This window comes from Cryptotermes secundus, unplaced genomic scaffold (genome assembly GCF_002891405.2).
Source record: "Cryptotermes secundus unplaced genomic scaffold, Csec_1.0 scaffold550, whole genome shotgun sequence".
NCBI lineage: Eukaryota > Metazoa > Arthropoda > Insecta > Blattodea > Kalotermitidae > Cryptotermes > Cryptotermes secundus.
In genome coordinates, this window is record NW_019724591.1 from 570,110 (window position 1) to 590,755 (window position 20,646).

General features: G+C 39.7%; 1 protein-coding gene across 2 annotated transcripts in view; it reads left to right on the top strand.

Moving 5' to 3' along the window:
- LOC111862369 (protein Lilipod) overlaps nt 1–13,969 on the top strand; it is a 52,663-nt gene extending 38,694 nt beyond the window's left edge. Inside the window, exons 9-13 of one of the 2 annotated variants that reach the window (XM_023847687.2) lie at nt 5,597–5,751; nt 6,922–7,153; nt 10,150–10,306; nt 11,860–11,973; nt 13,385–13,969. In XM_023847687.2, the coding sequence (XP_023703455.1) occupies nt 5,597–5,751; nt 6,922–7,153; nt 10,150–10,306; nt 11,860–11,962 (647 nt within the window). In that variant the 3' untranslated portion in view covers nt 11,963–11,973; nt 13,385–13,969. Of the gene's footprint in view, nt 1–5,596; nt 5,752–6,921; nt 7,154–10,149; nt 10,307–11,859; nt 11,974–13,064; nt 13,178–13,384 lie in introns of those variants that run through there. The other variant, XM_023847688.2, reaches the window with a different exon arrangement.
- Nucleotides 13,970–20,646: the final 6,677 nt, after the last annotated feature.

Genomic DNA, 20,646 nt, shown 5'->3' on the forward strand with positions numbered 1-20,646 from the left:
CATCAGGACAGTCCCTTCCTTTTATCATTTCACATTCCCCTGGACAGGTGCCTCAGTCAGTATTGGTTCTAACCTGTACACAGAAGGTTCCCAGAGTGACTCTTGGCTGTGGCACCAAATAACCTGCCTGAGGTTTTAATCATTTTCCTCAGTCCCTACATGCAAATACTGGGATGGTACCTTAAATTAGGTTACAATTGCTTCTTTCCACATCTTTATCAATTCATTATTCACTGATGACTTGATGTTATGTATTCTGACTTAGTGACAACATCATTAACTAATTGAGTCGCTTGAAAAGCTGCCAGGTGCCCAGCTTCTTAAGAATGTCCTAACATTTTATGGAACTCAGAGGTTTATTAGAAAATATAAATCTATACGTCCACTTCTCTGTACACCTTCGTGGTGTAGTGCTTAATTAGTTAAGCACAGAGACAACTTTACCTTTACCAGAGGTTCACTACCATGTTCAGAAGTGCTGGTCCCTATCCTGAGCCAAATCAGTCCAGTCCATACCACCCCATCCTATATCTCTAAGATCCATCTTAGTACACTTGGTCATCGACTTACGACCGACTTCCGTTCTGACTGACAGGTCATAAGTCGATCTGGTCGTATGTCAGCCATATATTTATTAACAGTATTATTTAACATTCCTAATCTTTTTATCATCTTTATAATTTATTTTTAAAAACTTTTACATTTTAATCATCTTTTATTTTTCATTTTTTGTGGTCATAAGTGCGGCCGGTCATAAGTTGACGACCAAGTATATTATCCTCCCACCCACATCTAGTTCTTTGAGTGGTCCCTTTCTGTTTGGCTTTCCCGCCAAAACCCTGTGTGCATTCTTCTCTCCCCATGCATGCTACATGCCTTGTCCATCTCGTGTCATTAAACTGGATGTAAATAATTATCATTCTAGCTGGAAGTTTGCGGGTTCAAATCCCGATGAGGTCATCGGATTTGTTTCAGTTGACCTAATCCTTCCAGCTACGCTAGGCCCTGGGGTTTACTCAGCCTCTAACAGAAATGAGTACCAGGAATTAATTAAATAATTTTCCTGGGGAGTAAAGCGCGGCCGGCACGTAAGGCTGACAACCTTACCGCCATCGTTGAGCTGATTGTCTAGATAATGTGGGACCCTCAATGTCTCAACCCTATGGGCCTTCAGGGCCTGGTACAGGGATGGCTTTACTTTTACTTACTATAAAACAAATATTTGCGTTCAGCACCTAATGCTTACATTTGTTGGCATGTTTGACCTTTTAATTTTCATTGCCTGTTCATCACACCACTCTAATGGCATTTGTGCAGGCCAGCAGGCCTAGTGCCCCATTGTTTACCATTTAAATCTTGTTATGGAACCACCAGTGCTGTAGTAGTAGGTTATTTATATCCCCTACTCCTGGAGCATAAAGGTTAAAACCACAGAATGGCTTTCAATGTAATTTTATGGGTAGCTGTAAACTGTAATTCATGGCCGTGCCATAGCTCAAGCGGTTAATCACTGGCTTCCCACCACGGCGGCCCGGGTTTGATCCCGGGTCCAGTCAAGTGGGATTTGTGGTGGACAAAGTGGTGCTGGCGCAGGTTTTCTCCAAATACTTCGGTTTCCTCTGCCAATCTTCATTCCACCAATTGCTCCACAATCACCCTCACCCATCATCTGGGGCTGGTACAATAGGCCAGAAGTGGCAGCAGTACAAGGGATGTAGTCGCACCCCACTAACAATAAAGAAACTAATTCATTGTGTGTCCCCACCTATATTTATCTCCATGAAAAATTCTTCAGCTGAATTATTCAGTCATCTTAAGGTCTGACCAGAAAGGTCTTCTCATCAGCACAATATGATGTTAAAGTTACTGCTAATTGAGACCTATCCATTTCTGTATTATATTGTTGTTTGGATGTGCAATTTACATTCAGAGATTCTTGGTACACTTGAGGAGCCCCATCAACCCTTCTTTGACCACAGTGCTGGACCAGAAAATTATATATAGGACAAATGCTGTGGTTTTCAGGGCTCATAAACAACTGATACAACAGTGTAAGATTTCTCATTATCTTATGCAAAACATGGATTTTATTCAGAGTTTCGAAATGGACCAAGACTGTGATTGATGCTTCGCTTGACTTAACTCTTTGCGGACTAGTCGCATAATATTATGCTTTTCGCTTTTAAACGTGGCGGACCGGTCACATAATACAGGGCTACTATAAATGATTGATTCGTTTTTAAAACGCTATATTTTCCAAAGTATTATACATACAAATATGATTTATATATGAAAAGAACCGTAAACTCACCAAGTTTGTATTATATGCACCAGTTGGCAGCATGAATTCAGTGCCTTTACAAAATGGTGACAAAGCAAGGAAAAGTTGTTTTTTTTGTTGGAATGTGCGAGATGTTCGTCTGTTATAGCAGTGCAACGCGCATTCAAAAGAGAGTATGGAAAAGAACCTCCATTTAAACAAAGCATTTTGTGGTGGTATCGGCAATGTTCGTCGCTACCTAAACAATGAACTTCGGCATCGCTGGATTGGGGGTGTTGGTGAGGATGACATAGCTCTGTTCACTTGGCCCCCCAGATCACCTGATCTAACGCCTTGTGACTTCTTCCTTTGGGGGTACGTTAAGGATCATGTTTATGTACCCCCACTAGTAGAGCTGAGGGAATGCATCGATGCTGCAGTGATGACCATTGACAGGATGATGCTACAAAATGTGTGGAACGAGCTCGACTACCGCGTGGACGTGTGTCGTGTGACCCAAGGGGCACACAGAACATTTGTAGAGTTTGAAGAAAACGTGGTGAGTTTACGGTTCTTTTTATATATCAATCATTTTTGTACATATAATGCTTTGGAAAATATAGCGTTTTAAAAATGAATGAATCATTTATAGTACCATGTATTATGATTTTAGGACACGTTATGTTGCAACACACTATACCTTGCTCTGGTGCCATGCAGATGCATAACTGGTGCGTAATAGACCTCCCAAATGTTTGCTTAATAGTCAGTAACATGACCTCGCTGTTTTCCTGTCCCACTCCAAAGGAAAATGTCTTTGTTCATCTTCAAGCTGTATGTACCAGGCAGTAAGTTAGTAGTGCAATATGGATCAAGGACGGAAGCGGTTGAAGACCAAGTGATCTCTCGGAGAACAAGAAAGTATAGCCTACTTGTTCGTGTAGTTACTGAAAGCACTTCAGGCTATATTGGAAATTTAGAATTTTATTCTGGTGAAGCAAAGAAATTACAAGAAACTATTCTTTCCATTTTGGAACCCTATCTTGATCAAAATTACCTTGTCTATCAAGACAATTATTATTACAGTGTGGTAACTGCAGAATACCTTCTTTCGAGAAAAGTATGTGTTTGTGGAACAGTTAGGGTGAACAGAGGCCTTCCTCCAGATCTGAAAGAGGAATGTAAATCCCTGAAACGTGGTGAAACCACATTCAGGAGGAAGGGGGATATTCTTCTTCAGTCCTGGAGGGATACTCGTGTTGTGAATGTGATTTCCCCCGGGATACTCGTGTTGTGAATGTGATTTCCACAATTCACAGTTCGACCATGGTTGATGTTCAAAGGAGACATGGGCAGGTAAAGAAGCCTGTTTGTATTTCCGAGTATAATATGGTCATGAAGGGAGAACCGATTAGTACTTGGCCTATTATTCTCTTCCTCAGAAAACAGTAAAGTGGACAAAGAAAGTTGCCTTGTGGCTTATAAATTGTACCATTTTCAGTTCATTTTTGGTTTACAAAAATCTAAACCCTGATTCCAAATTGAAATACAGAGCATTTCTGGTGAATGTGGCAAAGGTCTGGGCTACAGACCAGATGGTGGCGGCAGAACCAGAGTCAGACACAGACTTAGTGCGATCGGGCCCATCAACTCCCACCCCACGCAGGCCTCATGTGGATCCCCCAGGGCGACTCTAGGGTGATATGCGGAAACATACCCTCGTGAAAATTGTGAAGAGTGAACATTCCAAGGGGAAGCATCCTTCTAGGCCAAGGGTCTCCAAACTACGGCCCACGGGCCACATCCGGCCCGCGAAAGAATTGTGCAGAAATGCGCCAATTGAACTAATTTTTCAATGAGTACTGGTAAATGTGATTCAGAGCTTATTGACCTGACATATTATACTGCAGTTTGATGGCTTAGCTTTGGAAAGGTTCTTTCACACTTCTTTCAGCTCAGGAATGAAATTGATATATTTCTTACCGAGAAAAACCATCACGAACCACTTTTATCAGATACCGAGTGGCTTTGGAAATTAGCATTTTTTGCCGATCTGGTGAACCATATGAACAATTTGAATTTAAAGTTGCAGGGTGAAAATAACTTAGTCTGTGATTTATTTGAACTTATCAAGGAATTCAGAGCAAAGTTGATACTTCTGGAAAGCCAAGTGAAAAATTGTAACTTTGTTCATGTGCTATACTGTGAAGAGTTGCATAAAAAGGGTGAAGCAGAATTTCCTTCCTCTTTTGCAAATTTAGTCATTTCAGATATGAAAGAACAATTTCAGAAGTGATTTGCTGATTTGGATTCCGGTGCTCAAGAAATTAGATTGTTTCAAAATCCATTTGACTGTGATGCAGCAGATGTCCCAAGTCAAATTCAAGTGGAAATTATTGAACTTCATGAAAATTATCATATTAAAGACAAATACAAGGAAGGAAATTTGATCAAATTTTATAACTTTCTGAACTCTGAGCAATTTCCAAATTTAAAGAAATGTGCTTGTAAATTTATCTCCATTTTTGGGATGACATATCCGTGTGAACAAACTTTTTCCCAGATGAAGTACATCAAGTCGAAATACAGGGCAAATTTATCCGATGAACATTTAAAGTCGCTACTTGTGATTAGCGTTTCAAAATTTGAACCTCAATTTAATCAGATTTTAAGAATGCAAAAGAGTTCCATCGTTCACATTAATTGTTTTATTATAATTTGTGATGAAAATATGAGCATTTGCTGCAACTGTCTGTTGTCATTAATATACAATAATTTATTCTCACGTACTTTGTATTTAGTTTATGAAATTCTGTGCTTTCAATAAAACTCATATACCTAGAGTTATTAATTTTTCATTTTATCAGGCCCGTTGAAAGTGCTGAATTACTCAATGTGGCCCGCGGTTCAAAAATTTTGGAGACCCCTGTTCTAGGCAATGCCATGTTTGTACAGTTCACAAAAAAAGCAGTATGACTGTCTACATTTGTAAGTTCTGTGTAATGCCACTTCACAAAGGGGAATGTTTCCAGAAATATCACACTTCCAAGCACTTCTAGGAGAAGAGATTTTGTATTAATTTTTAAAGTGAACAGTGCACAAGTTAGGGTACTAGGTTTAAAAATGCTGGTCCACAGGGTGATTTAAATATTTAAATTGCCGGTCCGCAAAGTGTTAATATACTTGTAACTACTTTTCTTAGTGATTTGAAATTGACATTGAATCTGCGTTGAAGTTGTGTATTGTGGCACTTTGCCACTACAGTGAGTTATGCTCAACATTAGGCTCCAGGAGTTTAATATCTTGTAATGCATTGATCAACTCGCTTATTTTCAGACAAACAAAGACATACCTCATCACTACAGAGAAACCTGATGTATCCTGTGGCCATGCTGTTGCTGTGTGCAATGACAGCAGTCACAGTGCTTATGGTACTCCAGAATACACTGGAGTTGCTCATAGGAATAAAAGCACTTCCACTTAGTACAAGGGTAAGTCAATTATTATTAAATTTACATACACACACTTACTGTTTTCATTTACTATATGTACAGGTGTGAAAAGATGGTAACGGTACACCAGATTCAATTTCACTTCTTTGTGACAAAAGCAGTAACAATTTTCAGTGTGTTTTTTAATTAATTGTTAATATCGTTATGTTTAGATCATTTGATGTGTCTATTAACCCTGTTACCTTCTCCATAAAATTATCTGCTTCATATACCAATCATGCTTGGTGGTAAATGCAGTTGTCCACAGAAACATTTTTCTCAAATTGCCTGCAAACTACAACATAAATATTTAATATGAAAGATAGTTCCTTTCTGTAAACATTAGTATGTCACACTTGTTGCCGTCTATTGACAGAAATGCTATGCTAATTGATAGCCCTTCTCTTATTGGTTGTATTGAAAGTACTCTGTGCTAATCATACTGGTTCATGGCATGCAGAGATTTAAGTATATTCAGTCAAATAACATCAACACATATTGAGCTATAGCAATATTTATGCAATTTCCATCCCATAGTCTCTTCAAACTTGCCTGTGGTTTAGATCAGGGCTGTGAGACTTGGAATATGTGGGATATGTGTTTCCTGCCAGTTGGTTTTGTGCAGGATTTAAGCAATCCCTTACTTTGCCAAAAATATATATTGTTTTTTTTTTTTTCTCTTGGAAAAAAAAAGTGGAAGTCTTGTTAAAGAGCTGTATGAGACATGCCTGTAAGATTTCAGTTGATTTCCTGTGATGCATAACATATAACTTATAAGAGTATAGAATTAGAATGACTGCATGATTTGATACATTATCAGTCCAATCTAGCAAGCCTTTAGTGCCTGATTTTTAATCATGATTGACCTGGAGACACTCTTTAGTGGCCTTTTTACATGCTGTGCTTGGTTGTCTTGCCTCACCACTCAAATTAGAAGCGGTGCTGTTATGTCAGAAAATGTATTATTTTCAGGGTGCCTGCAGTTAGGTACCTAGGGCACAATTCATGTCCTCAGTCGCATGAAGTTCGACAGCCCATCCCTACACCATCACATCCTCCTATCAACTTCCATTCTTTTCCCCGAACATCTGTCTCAATTGATTGCACAGGAAACATTTAAATGGTTGCTTATTGAAATTTCATATTCTGTAATTAATTTGCTTGTTGCAGCAATTCACATTAGGTATTAGTTCTCTGTCCAAACTGGGTCCGGTGGGTGCAGCACTGGAGATAGCGTTGATATTCTACCTGATTGCCACATCATCTGTTGGACTTTATACTTTACCGGTCCTATCAAGAATGAGGCCAAGGACCAAAATGACCTCGCTGACTCACATCATAGCAAATTGCGGCCTTGTATTGATATTAAGCTCAGCATTGCCTCTGCTTTCACGCATTCTAGGTGAGAATGTGTTAACACTAAAACTGAGTTACTCAAGTAAAAAAAAAGTGTAAAAGCTATTCCTGTAACAGCCTGTGAAGTATAATAGGGTTGTGAGACGTTGAGGCTTCTACATTTTCTCTAGACAGCTGGCTCACAGATGGCGGTAAGGTTGTGAGCTTTATGCGCTGGCCACACATTTACCCCTAGGAAGATTCCTGGTACTCATTTATGTTAGTGGCTGTGTTGACCCAGGGCCATAGTGCGGCTGGAAGGATTAGGTATATTGAAAAAAATCCACCTCATTGGGACTTAGACCTGTGACTTTCCAGCTTGTAGCATAGCCCCTCAACCATCTATGCTATCACATGCCCCCCAAGTTACTCAATAGACGGAAGAAGTATTGTAGTAAGGTAGTACATTATTTTTTTAAACCCCAAGTGTAACAGATCAGCATGAGTGAACAAGAGTGGACGCTCAGCAGCAAAATCTGTATAGTTTTATAGCTATTGACCACTAGCAGCCTAAACATCACAAGTATCTAAAAAGTAAAGGTATCCCTGTAACAGGCTGTGAAGGTCCATAGGGTTGTGAGACGATGAGGCTCCCACATTTTGTAGACAGTTGGCTCAAAGATGGCGGTAAGATTGTCAGCCTTACGTGCCGGCTGCGCTTTACACACCAGGAAAATTATTTAATTAATTCCTGGTACTCATTTCTGTTAGAGGCTGAGTCGACCCCAGGGCCATAGTGCGGCCGGAAGGATTAGGTCAATTGAAAAAATCCAATGACCTCATCGGGACTTGAGCCTGCAACCTTCCGGCTTGTAGCATAGTGCCTCAACCAACTACACTCATTTAAATTAGCAAGACAGCATTCTTCACAAGCCCACATTATGTTTATTTTAGTTATGATATACTTATGTCATGACCAGTGTTGGGTGTGAATTAAGATTAAATGACAAATTAGTCAGCTAATTATCATTCAAATAATGTAAATTGCCTTAATCTTGTATTTTGTTTCTTTTTCTATACTCATGCTCACTTTATACTTGGCTTTTGAGCCGTGAAGTTTGCATGTAAATAAATAAGAAGTGAATTAATATTTTCATGGGCATCCTTGTTATTTGTTATGCTTTGTTGTTGATTTTATTGGTGTTGCAACACTGTATGTTATTCCGGTCATTGCTTTAAACAGTTTAAAAAGAACAAAGAGTTAATTACAATAAGGTATGCATACCCGAACCAGACAAATGAGAATACCTTAAAATCTGATCCAGACTGCACTGTAATAATGAGTGAAGCGATAGATTGAAATGAAACAGTTGTGGATGTCCAGTACATGACAACATGTTTATCTCAGCTGGATCCCTATGAAATGCAGTTATCATAAGTGTTAACTTTATCTTGATTTCCTTAATCAGACCTTGTCTGCAATAGTTGCAGTGTTCTTCAGACCTCTGTTCAAAGGTTATTTATAAGAATTCATGTGTATAGTACCATGCTTTGTTGCTTTCAACAAGTATACATACTATCACACTTATCTAAAGTTAAATGTCAGCTAACACATCGTATGATGCAATTATGCGGCTAAAACTGAACGTTAGAAAGCGAGCTAATGTGTTTTTCAAAACATAGAGTAACACTGTCATCTAAATACTTAAGTAATGCATGTCATTACATTACCAGATATTCCAAAGGTGTGCATGAAGTGTGCATTCATTTCCGGTAAAAGGTGTGACATGAGAAGACCACACTAAAGACACACATACGGAGAAAAGAACATACAAAACTGTGATAGCTGCAAAAAACAATAGGACGACACAGTTCTAGATATGTGACACAGCAACAAAACAGTGACATGCCGGAGAGCACGGAAGACAAGCGGACAGTAGGGTGGTCTCCTCACCAATGAAAAGTTTGCCTGATGATGGCCCATGTGCGGCCAAAACAAGTTGCGAATTAGAAGAATATATGATATAAATTAAAGACATTCTAAAGTATTTAATAGTCACTTTTAGTGTATATGATTATACATGCAGTGTCTTAATGACATTTTATAACATTTTAAAGTATTAAAACTACACTTTTAATGAAGAACATGTTTTAGGTGTCATTTATTTTAAATATTGTTGTGTTATTAAAGGTGTATGTATAATTGAATAATGACACTGAAGTTCATTAAGATTTTGATGCTCAGGTTTGAGCCATGATGTAGTCTTATAGGCAGATACAGATATTTCAGAGGCACTTCCTGCATCCATCTTCAGAATAGCAGTGTGCTGTGGGAACATCACACATACTAAGTCAATAGCACATTGCTGTCAGCTCTCATATTTATACAGCACCTGCTGTCCAGCTCACTTTTCACCATCACGCGCGCTAACCAATCACAGTGCTTCTAACGCTCACATTTACACAGCACTCGCTGTCTAGCCCACATTCAGGTCATTACATGCGTTAGCCAACCAGCGCTCACAATCACAACTGCAAGTTTTGCTCCTCCATCAAGCATGGTATAAAAGGCGGAGCCCCAAGCTCGCAATCATCAGTCGACACACTCAGTTCATCCCGAGACAGCAGCCCAGACAGAGGCATCAGCTCTTCACAGTGACCAGGCAACTGACGTAGTAGCCGCAAGTCTCCAGCAACCAGCCGAGGCAGCCATTTCTACCAGTGCGCGCAGCGCTGCATCACTGTCCAGACAGGCCAGCTGAACGGCCATAAGACTCCGCCTACTACAGAGGAGCAAGAATCTGCTGGCACACTCGCGGTGGAACGAACAATGAGGGCGAATCAGTGAGAATAGGCAAATAGCAAGCGTGTGTGGTGAACATTAGTAACGACCCCACAGTGTAGATACTGAAAGTGCCTGAAGATGGATGCACCATGTTCCTCTGGAACATTGATGGTATCTGTCTACAAGTCTGCACTGTTTCTCAATTCTGAATCTCAGAATCTGAAGAACCATCATCATGGAAATCTCAAAACTTATGCTGTAGTTTGTTCTAATAACAGGTATCACAAATTTTGACCTTCTTGGTGACTTTGGACGTATTGAGTGGCTGGGCAACTTCAAGATTGTCCTCCTGTACAACATTGTGTTTGCTGCCTCAGCTACTCTCTGCCTTGCCAACAAGTTTACTGCCACAGTTAGGAGAGAACTTTATGCTCGGTGAGATGAATTGTCAGTCACTCTGTGCTTGCATGTTTTATTTTGATATACGTGAGTAAATTAAGGTAAACTTAAACTTATTTTCTGTCTCATAATGTTTGACAAATGAACTAAACAATATGAAGAGGGATAGTGGGTCTGTGGGTGTTCATTGTTTCATAATACTGGCAGTATCTAGACTAGAGCATCAATGATAGGATGATTGAAAAATTGGAAAGGACTTGGAAGACTTGTAGCCTAGTTGAAGTACTTCCTGGTATTTGCATGGAGAAACTGAGGAAAATCCTGAAGAATGTCAGTCAGGATGGCTAGTGTCAGATCTCTAATTTGAACTAAGCCCCTCCCACATACTGGTCTTGAGAATTACTGCTACATCAGCCTGTTCAGTAGGATGTGATTCAAATAAATAGCAGTATATATCCTTTAAAATAAAAGTTGCACAAAAACTTTCCAGCATAACTGTGTGCCATCTCCTCTCCTGTCATGGATATGGGTCATGATAAATGTCAGGGGTATCGCATATTCTCTTCACAGTGACTGCCTCTGTGGTCTAGTACTCAGAGTTCCTGGCTACAGATCCAGAGGTCCTGTGTTCAATTCCTACCAGTTTTCCTGAGAAGTAGTGGGTCTGTAATGGGGTCCACTCAGCCTTGTGAGGATAATTGAGGAGCTATTTCAAGGACCTAGCAGCTCCGGTCTAGAAAACCGAAATTAACGTCCATGGGAATCCATTACGCTGACTACATGACACCCTCTATCTCCAAAAGTTTGCACCCACTTCACCGATAATAGACTATCGCTTGGTCGGTATAGTTTGTTTGCGGACTACAGGCCATGGAGTTTAGTTTCGTTTTTTTTCCCCCCTGTTCACAGTTTATGTTTGCCCAGACCAGATTCTGTCTTCTCTCCCCCCTCTGTAGGTGTCAGTGACCACTTTATCACATCCTCAGTACACTTCCTTTGACCCTGAAGAAGGAAGCGATGTATTCATCCAAAATGTTGGTATCCCCCTTCAGAACAACAGTCAGTTGACATGACAGAAGTTATATTTCGTCACATTATTAATTGGAATAATATTTTGTTCATTTGTACATTTTCATTTTCTTTCCCATTAATATGGTGAGTGATACAAAATTTTCAAGCTGATAACGAAATAGATGATATTAAAATTTATTAAAATCACTTGTATAGTTAATGCCTCGTAACTTTAGCTGCGCGGAAAGGTAAACGCTGTTGTCAAGCACGCGAAACTGTACGCTTGCTATGGTGACGTTCAGAGCTACTCCCCAAGCGGAAAACATTGCCTGCAGAGACCAGCTAACAAGTAACACAAAGTACTATACACCTGACCACACTCCAAGACGCTACATTCCAAACTGGTAGTACCCACGCTGATATAAGTTGATAAGACTGCCCCCCCCCAGCTCTGCGAGAGATGGTATGACACCTCTACAATGGCTAGAGTTTCGAGGAACTAACAGTATTCTTTAAAGGAGAGGAAATATTTGTGTGTGGAAGTGTCTTGCCTGGAACTAACTTTTGTTTTACTGCAGACTGAAAAGTTTCCTACTGACATTGCTCCACAAACCACGAGTACGACACTCAACATCATGGATCTCATCCAGCTCCAGTTTGACATCAGGAAAGGAAGACTGACAACAAAGCTTGTGAGTATATTCTTCCTTACACATAGCATTTCTCCCATTGTTCATCGTTATTTAGTTTACAGCTTAATGTCCATAGTTATCGTATGATTTATAAACACAAATTGAACCACAAATGTTTCAGGGCACATGTAATCCATTAGCCATACCTGTATTTGAACATTAACGATAGAAAATCTGAATGCAATATCAACACATGTACAATTGAATCCTACTTTGGTCACATTTCTTGTTACTGCTTTCAACTGTACATATGTTACAGACTGTTATATTTGTGTTGTTGTGTTATCATCTTTGTTGTCAATATCATCATCATCATAGTCATCATTCTGGAAGAACTTATTAACTACAGACTATTTTTAGTTCAGGTCTCCCATATTGAATATCATTGAAGTATATATTAAGTTTCTGGCATCCAGGGGAGATTCCATTTGTAGTCTTGTGTAAAGTAGGCTTTATTATGAATCAATATGACTGATAATTAGAATTGCTTAACAAATTGTAAGTTTCCAGTATCAAAAATTCAAGAAAATCTCTCCAATAGTTCAGGCCCATAAACATAGACAGACTTAACCTCCACATAAGGCATTATTTTATACTTTAGAAAGAATACCTTAAGAGCTAAAAAGTTTATATATGTGTTTATTTTTATATTTATTTATGTATTTATTGTAATGAACAGTACCAATTAAAGTAAACATCAGAGTAAAGGAAAAGGGAACAAAAATTGGAAAAGAAAACGCAGTTTCTTCGACGTTGAGCTGAAACATGCATAAAAGCCTAATGCAGTGAGTACACAGAACAAACAGCGTAGTACTGGTGAATGGTGGAAGTGATTGTGGGCAAGGCTGGAAACATATATGTGGCTTGGCACGTTTTCACCGTAAAACTTCATCATGCATACCGAAAAATGGATGATATTTTAGATGTATTAAAATCTGAAAGTTTGTTAATATTCATTTAACATGCATATGTTACCATCCCAGCTCACAGTCCCTTCCAACACACACACACACACACTCAATTAGGGGTCAGGGTAACTTAGTCAGTATGGCTGTGGGCTACAGGCTCAATGGCTGGGTTTCGATTCTCAGCAGGGGCAAGATATTTATCTTCCCCATATCATTCGCCCTGGCCCTGGGGCCCATCTAGCTTCCTATCCAATGGGTACCAGGGGGTAAAGCAGCTGGTGTGCGAAGCTGACCACTCACCTCAATCTAGTGCCAAGGTAAGAAATGTTGGAGCTGTACCTCCATTGCCTGATATGTCTTCATAGTATAGTACTTAACTAATTAAGCAGAGGGACTACTTTACCTTTTTACCTAAACATTTATAAAACAAGGACTTTTTATAGTCATTCTGAAAACAAATTTGTGATATTCTGGAGGGATTATTGATTGTGTGTTTTTGGCAGGTGGTTCTTCTGTCAAGATGGATTTCTGAGAAACAAACCAAAGATTAAAAGCCTTGCAGAACAATCTTTTAATTGTGATCAATAAAATAAACTGAAGCTAAGGAACGGGAGTAAGTGCTGGTGTTAAAAAAGTGTTATTTTTATCAGTATATTTACATATCATTGGATGTGTTTTTGTATCACCGAATAGTCATGCGAAAACAGTACAGTGTGATCATCAGTACACCAAATGCAATAATTAGATTAAATTTTTACACCTTAAATAAAAACAAAATACTGAGTGTGTTTGAATAGATTTTTTCCCTTCGTTGTTGTTAATATTTATTTCCTATTTTGGTGTATTTGTTACAAGCAGGCTGTACTGTGAACATTTTGTGCTTATGTTAAATATAGACAGTTCACAGTGGATATCAATTGTACTTTTATATTGTTCTGTCACAAATGCACTTGTAGTCATATTTCATATGTTCTAGAATTGATATAAGACTGAACTGATTAATCCTGTTCTGTAAAGTAAGATTATATATTTGTGTGTATGAATATGTGACTTTCATCGTGGAAGACAATTCATTGTATGTTCCATTTTCTCTGTTATTTGTTCTAAACATTCATAATTATCCCACAATATATTATAGTTAAACCTGTGTATAAATTATGTGTTTAAGATATGTAAGTGCTTACCAGAGGAAGGATCCGCAAGGAGACTGACTTAAGACTTAAATTATAAAATATTTCCATTGAAGATATTGGGACAGACAGAGGGTAATCTGGGCAGAAAGGTATGTTACTTTAGTAAAAGATTATAATCAAATTTGTCCAAACAAAAGTGTCCTTCCTTCTCAAAACTTACTTTGAGAAGGAAAGTTTTAAGTAGTACTGCATTTTTTGCTGAGTGTTTACTTTCTGGTAATGCAAAGAATGATCACAGATTTTCCACCCCCCTTCTCCCTATCAGCCACATCCTGACAGTGTTCCTTCATCCACTTCCACCAATAACTGTCACCTGCAGCACCCTCTTACCCAGTTCTCTTCTATCTTTGCATTCTTCATTTTTATTTTATTATTTTCTTAAGCCCTGGAGGAATGAATTAATGATTAAGGGGTAGGCCTTGACCAGCCCTTTCACCGTGACCGTAAGTGATCTCTGAGCCGTCAAGAAACTTGAGCAGTTGATTGATGAGATTCGTACATTGTAGGTAGGGTGGGGGAGCAGACAGCCAAATGTTAACCCCTACTACCCATTTCATTCTTTAGTACAGCTATTCTGTAATGCCATACAGCAAGCTTGCACAAAACAAAATATGCTTTTCCTGCAGTGAAACATTTGTAAGCTGGGGTAGCTCAGTCAGTCTAGCGACCAGGCTTTGGGCTGGATGACTGGGGAGCTGGGATTCAATTACGAGCAGTGGCACGACTTTTCTCTCCATACCTGCCACACCAGCTCTTGGACACACCTGGCCTTCTATCTAATGGGTACTGGGGGTAAAGAAGCAGGGGCAGGAAGCTGATAACTCCTCAATTTAATGCAAAGGTTAAGAATGGTGGAGCTATACCTCCACTCCTTCAATTGTCTTCATGGTGTAGTGCTTAATTAATTAAAAATAGGTAGTTTTAACTGTAATAGTTATATTGTTTGTAATGTAGAAATTTGTCTTTGTGAAGAATTTTGTTTCATTTGTGATCATATTAAATGGCCTCTTGTTTTTCAGATACTAAATAAGGACAAAGTTTAACATGCAGATAAATGTTTTTTTTCCCCCCTTTCACGTTAGACATTTTCCCTGGTAAATAAGTGCTTCTTATATTCTTTCTTATAAGGTACAAAAATCTAGTTAGTTCAATATTGAAATAACTATGAGATGTTGACTTTGAGTCATGTATATTAGAATAGTCACAGTTTAAAAATTGTATCTCCATTTTTTATTATCTATTACCTTGATTTTGATTGTATATTGGCAGTGTTCAGTAATGCGGTCTCTCACCTATTCCTGATATGTTCCATTATAACCAAAAAGACATCTTCATTAATTCACACGTGCATTCAAAGAAGAACTTCTGAGTGCACCATTCAGCGTGAATGACATTTTGGTGAGACTGAATCTGTTGTGGATGGACAGAGATTGCCGAAATGGAAGCACTCTCTGTAATAAGCAATTCATGTGAGGGGTTGCAGAAATCGTTATGGTGTAAGTTGTTCAAGCAAACCTAACCTGAAAGCTGAGGTTTATTATTTCAATTTAAAGTAAACATTACCCATTATAAATGTAATACAGAACATTTAAGCCATTACAAAATACCAGAAGTTACAGAGATAATTAAGCAAACGTGACATTAAATAATAGAAACATGTGATATGATAAATTAATTTTGTTTTAAAGGTTCTATAAAATAAGGATATTACATAAATATACTAGCTTCATGAAGTAGAGTCCTTTTGAGAAGCCAGTAGTTGTGCAGCCTCTCAAGAAATTCCCAGCATTTTATAGAACCCAACAATTCATTACTATTTTCAAAAGACCCCACCACTGTTCCCTATCCTGAGCCAGATGAGTTTAATTCACACCCTATTACTTGAAGACCCATTTTAATATCCTTCCATATACATCTAGGTCTTCCAACTGAAGCTTTGTATGCATTATTTCGTTTCTCTCTTTTGCTTGCTACATGGTCTGTTCATCTCACCCTCCTTGATTTCACCATTTTAACAATGTATGGCAAGGGTAACAAATTGAAAGTCTCTGTGCCCTTCTGTTATTTTATCCTATTTAGGTCGAACTATTTTCCTCAGTGCCCTGTTCTCAAACACCCTCCATCTGTTCCTTTCCTTTAATGTGACACACCAAGTTTTACCCCCACACAAAAGTACAGGCAGAATTGTAGTTTGTATATTGTAACATGTAGTACTGTTGCTATGCCATAAACCTGCATTGCTTGGTAACAGTTCGGTAAATGCGCTCCCATGGAAATGAGACACATACAACAATACAGTTACAATATAAACGGGGGTGTTTCTGTTGGGTTTACCCTAAAACTGTATAGAGTGAGTGCCCCAAGCCAGCTGAGTCTTTTTTAGTGGAAGTGAGAGAGTTCAGTTGAGGGTTGGCAGTGGAGTCGAGCTTTGCAAGGGAGGCTGAGAAGGGATGGCACTATAGTTGTTGACAGTCAACAAAGAATTCAGTTGCAGGGATATTCACCGGACAGTAACGATGTGAGCACGGGAAGCTGAAGAATCTCCATTGCTAGGATTCATTACCAGGCAACGACCATCGGAGACTGTAACAGACTGAGAACACTAATGTGTATGTCTAACAATGGACTGTGAAGTTTAGTTCCAAGTGGTGAAAATAAGTGGGCAATAAATCGAATATCCAGTCCATACACCATCTGTAGTTACACCCCGAAATACATGAAAATATTTTCATCTTTACATTTGTAGACAGCAGACAAGAAGGAAGAAGATTCTGAACTGAATGGTAACAAGCATTACCCAACTGAAACTTTACTGTGTCATGAGATAAGAAACATCGAACAGTTTTTGGGGAAGCATTATCCTAGATTTTATGCTGTAATGACCGTAACGGTGACGAGCATGGTCTTCTGGGTCATAACCCTGTGTTGTTCGGATGTAGCTTGACGTTTTCGAAGAACACATCATCTCTGTCTTCCGGGTCAAAGGGTAAGCCAGGCAAGAAACCAACCTAAACTGGAATGGACGTGGAAGGAGGCTGATGTCACCTAATTAAGATAGTGTCTTTCAATTTGCCTAGAAGGACTGATGAAAACCACGAGGACTCAGGATAGCCAATGTCCTGGAATCCCCCAGATACAAGTTTCTGCTACACCCACTTGCTCATAACTCCCTGTGGGAAAACAAAAGCTAACATGAGAGCTTATGAACTGCTTCTGTTATGTTAATAATTAAAAATGTGTATTTTACTATATATGGAAATATATCAGGAAACCATTTAAACCTTCGCCACCCTTCAAAATGAATGACTCCAGATTCTTTACATGTAAGAATTATTCAGTCATTGAATTTGGGGTAAGGAAGAAGAAGCCAGAATTAAATTTATAACAGCATTGCAAGAGTAAGGGATCAGTGGAGGAGAGGAAGACTGGAATGTTGAGGGATGTGATGACACCGTATAGTCTGAAGCTTACTGATATCTCAGAGGCACATTTTGACCATATAGATGGAGCCAGTACGTTCTTCAGAAACTTCGGTAAATTATGCAGTGTCACAACCCAGGATATTCTTGGTGAGATATGTACAGTCTACATGGTTGAAGGAACCGAGAAGGACATTTGAAGAGTGCTGAACAAGTGAGACTGCAAAAGGTCAAGAAATAGCCCAACACCCTGACTGCTAGGTGATGATTTTTCTTTATGTTACTGAATGTTTCTTGATGGTCTTAATATAGTTAATATCCGGAAAGTAAAGATACAAAGTCCAGAAAATATTTGTAAAGATTTTTGGGGAGGTGGGGGGGATTCACTTGTAGCACTTTTACAACACACACTTATTTACTTTTCAACATGGCAACGCCAAAGCTGAAGCGGTTAGTCGCTGGCTTCCCACTGTGGCGGCCCGGGTCTGGTCAAGTGGTATTTATGGTGGACAAAGTGGCGCTGGGGCGAGATTTTTCCGAGTACTTCGGTTTCCCCTGCCAGTCTTCATTCCACCAAATTCTCCCATCATCATAATCACCCGGGGCTGGCTACATTAGGCCAATCAGTGGCCGCCGTATTGAGTGGACCCAGTAGGACTCGACCCCCACTAATCGAATTAAAACAAAAATACTTTTCAACATGGTCATTATGGATCGCAATGCACTTAGTAAGTCTGGGAACGAGTTTTTTTTTATTCCAGCGTCATAGAAATCTTCCGACTGCTCTCCTAGACATGGAGGTCAGTTCTTTACACTTCTGGGTATTGTTGATGAAGTTCATCGATGGTTGAACATCTGGCAGCAGGAATGTTTTCATCAGTGACAACGGATGGCCTTCACCATGAACATCACTTCTTCCCGCTTCAACTTCATGACCCCATTTTGTCACGTTTTGCGTGTTCATAACATCTTCGCCGTAGGCAGAAACAAGATCGCGATGAACTTCAGCAGAAGTTTCTCCTTTCGCGTAAAGAAATCGAATTACTGCACGAACCTCACTTGTGGCTGAATCTTGAATTGACACAGCCATTTTTAAACACACTGCCAGCATAACGTTGCCGTGACTGTGGCCGGTAAACTCAGCCCTGTCTTACGGTTCCTCTGTCACATGGCAGCACTGCCATTACTTACTCATGGAGCTGAGCCCTTCTGGAGGAGCTGCCAATTCTGCAGCTACTGCAGAATTTCCCAACATACGAGTATTATGGAACCCGAAGGTTCATTACAGTGTTCAAACGAGCCCTACGCTGGTCCCTATCCTGAGCTAATCCAAGGAATTCGTCCAGGTCCGAGGCTTTGTATTTATTTTCGTAACATTTTTTTTTACGGTGAGGAGTTATCACTGCTATTTCTGAAGAAAAAATGTGCCTTTCATGTTACTGGACTTGTATCTTTACTTTCCGGATATCCCACGTATTATGCGTCTGGGTACTAGATTCTACTCGTGTCCAGTGTCCCCGTGCCGTTTCCTCCTGCGTCGCTTTCTCCTGTCATCCCTGCTTTTTACAACTTCTTGTAACGAACATCTCGGGTACACAATCACGCATTCGGAATTACCCAGTCCCAGTATGGATGCCCGAAGATAATCCAAAATGGCGACCGATGCGTGCTGGTTTGGTGAGAATCTTCCAGCAACCCAGCTGAGCCCAAAGCTGAAACAGAAGCACAGTATCTCTCGTTTTTTGTTCAGGCCAGTTTGTGCTTATGACATGCTATATTCATGCGTAGATATGGCCGTTGTCAACAGTTCACTGAAATAAGGAATGTAGTGTGTGAAGGCTCGTATAGATGTCGGGAAAGGAACAAGAAGGGCCGTTTGAATCAGGCCTCTGGTCAGGGAGCGGGGGAGAAAAATATCACTCACTCATGGAGCTGAGCCCTTCTTGAGAAACCGCCAATTGTACAGCTACTCAAGAACTTCCCAGCATTTTATGGAACCCAAAGGTTCATTGCCGTGTTCACAAGAGCCCCCACTGGTCCCTATCATGAGCCAGATAAATCCAATCCTATCTCTCTTAAGATCCATTTTAATATTGTCCACCCACCTACGCCTTGGTCTTCCCGGTGGCATTTTTCTATCTGCCTCTCCCACCAATATATACACTTCCTCTTCTCCCCAATTTCGTGCTACATAACCTGCCCATCTCATCCTTGACTTGATCATTCTAATTATACTTGGAGAAGAGTAAAAGTTATGAAGCTCCTCATTATGCATTTTTCTCCAACCTGTTACTTCATCCCTCTTCGGTCTAAATATTCTCAAACACCCTCAGTCTATGTTCCTCCCTTAATGTCAGAGACAAAGTTTCACACCCATAGAGAACCACAGGCAAAATTATAGTTCTGTATATTCTGATTTTTGTTTTTGGACAGCAGACAAGAAGACAAAAGCTTCTGGACTGTATGGCAGAAAGCATTACTATATTTAATTTTTAAAATTATAATAAGAAATGTGGAAATTCTGTTTCATTCAATTGTTGGCTTATTATTCGTAGCCTTTAATCGATACGAGCCCTGTGGTTTGAAATGTTGCCATGTTGCAACATAAAGATTTATTGATTGAAGCCCCCAGAGTTGCTGTAGATGAGAAATAGAGGTAATCTTATTTCGAGCATTAGACATGTCCGTGAGGAGTGGGAGTACATGTTTAGGAGATCAAAGGACATTGCAAGTATCCCAAAGATTTCGGCAGAGGTTCACAAACCCTGCAGTCCTGTCCTCTATGCTAGAACCAGAACCATCCTACCGCCTCTTAACTATGCAGCGATGAAGATCTGTTTTGTGCTTAGCCAGAGCTGGTGTATTTCCTACACAGGACTCTATCTGAGAGGCCCCATGATATTCTGGCATGTAGGCCTGTTGCTAGGTAACTAAGGCGAAATAGGCAACTATACTAGGCAGCGCCCCGTAAAGAGCAACAGAAGAAGGATGTTTTCTGTGTGGTCCGTGCCGATACATTACAAATTAGTAGTCAGTGAGTTAGAGCGAGAGAACTGTTGCCGTTCAATCGTTGTGAGCTGTTACTGTTAGAAGATGATAGCTGAGGCCGGGGACAGTTCGGGAACCCAGAGGATGGGAAACTCCCGCTTTTGG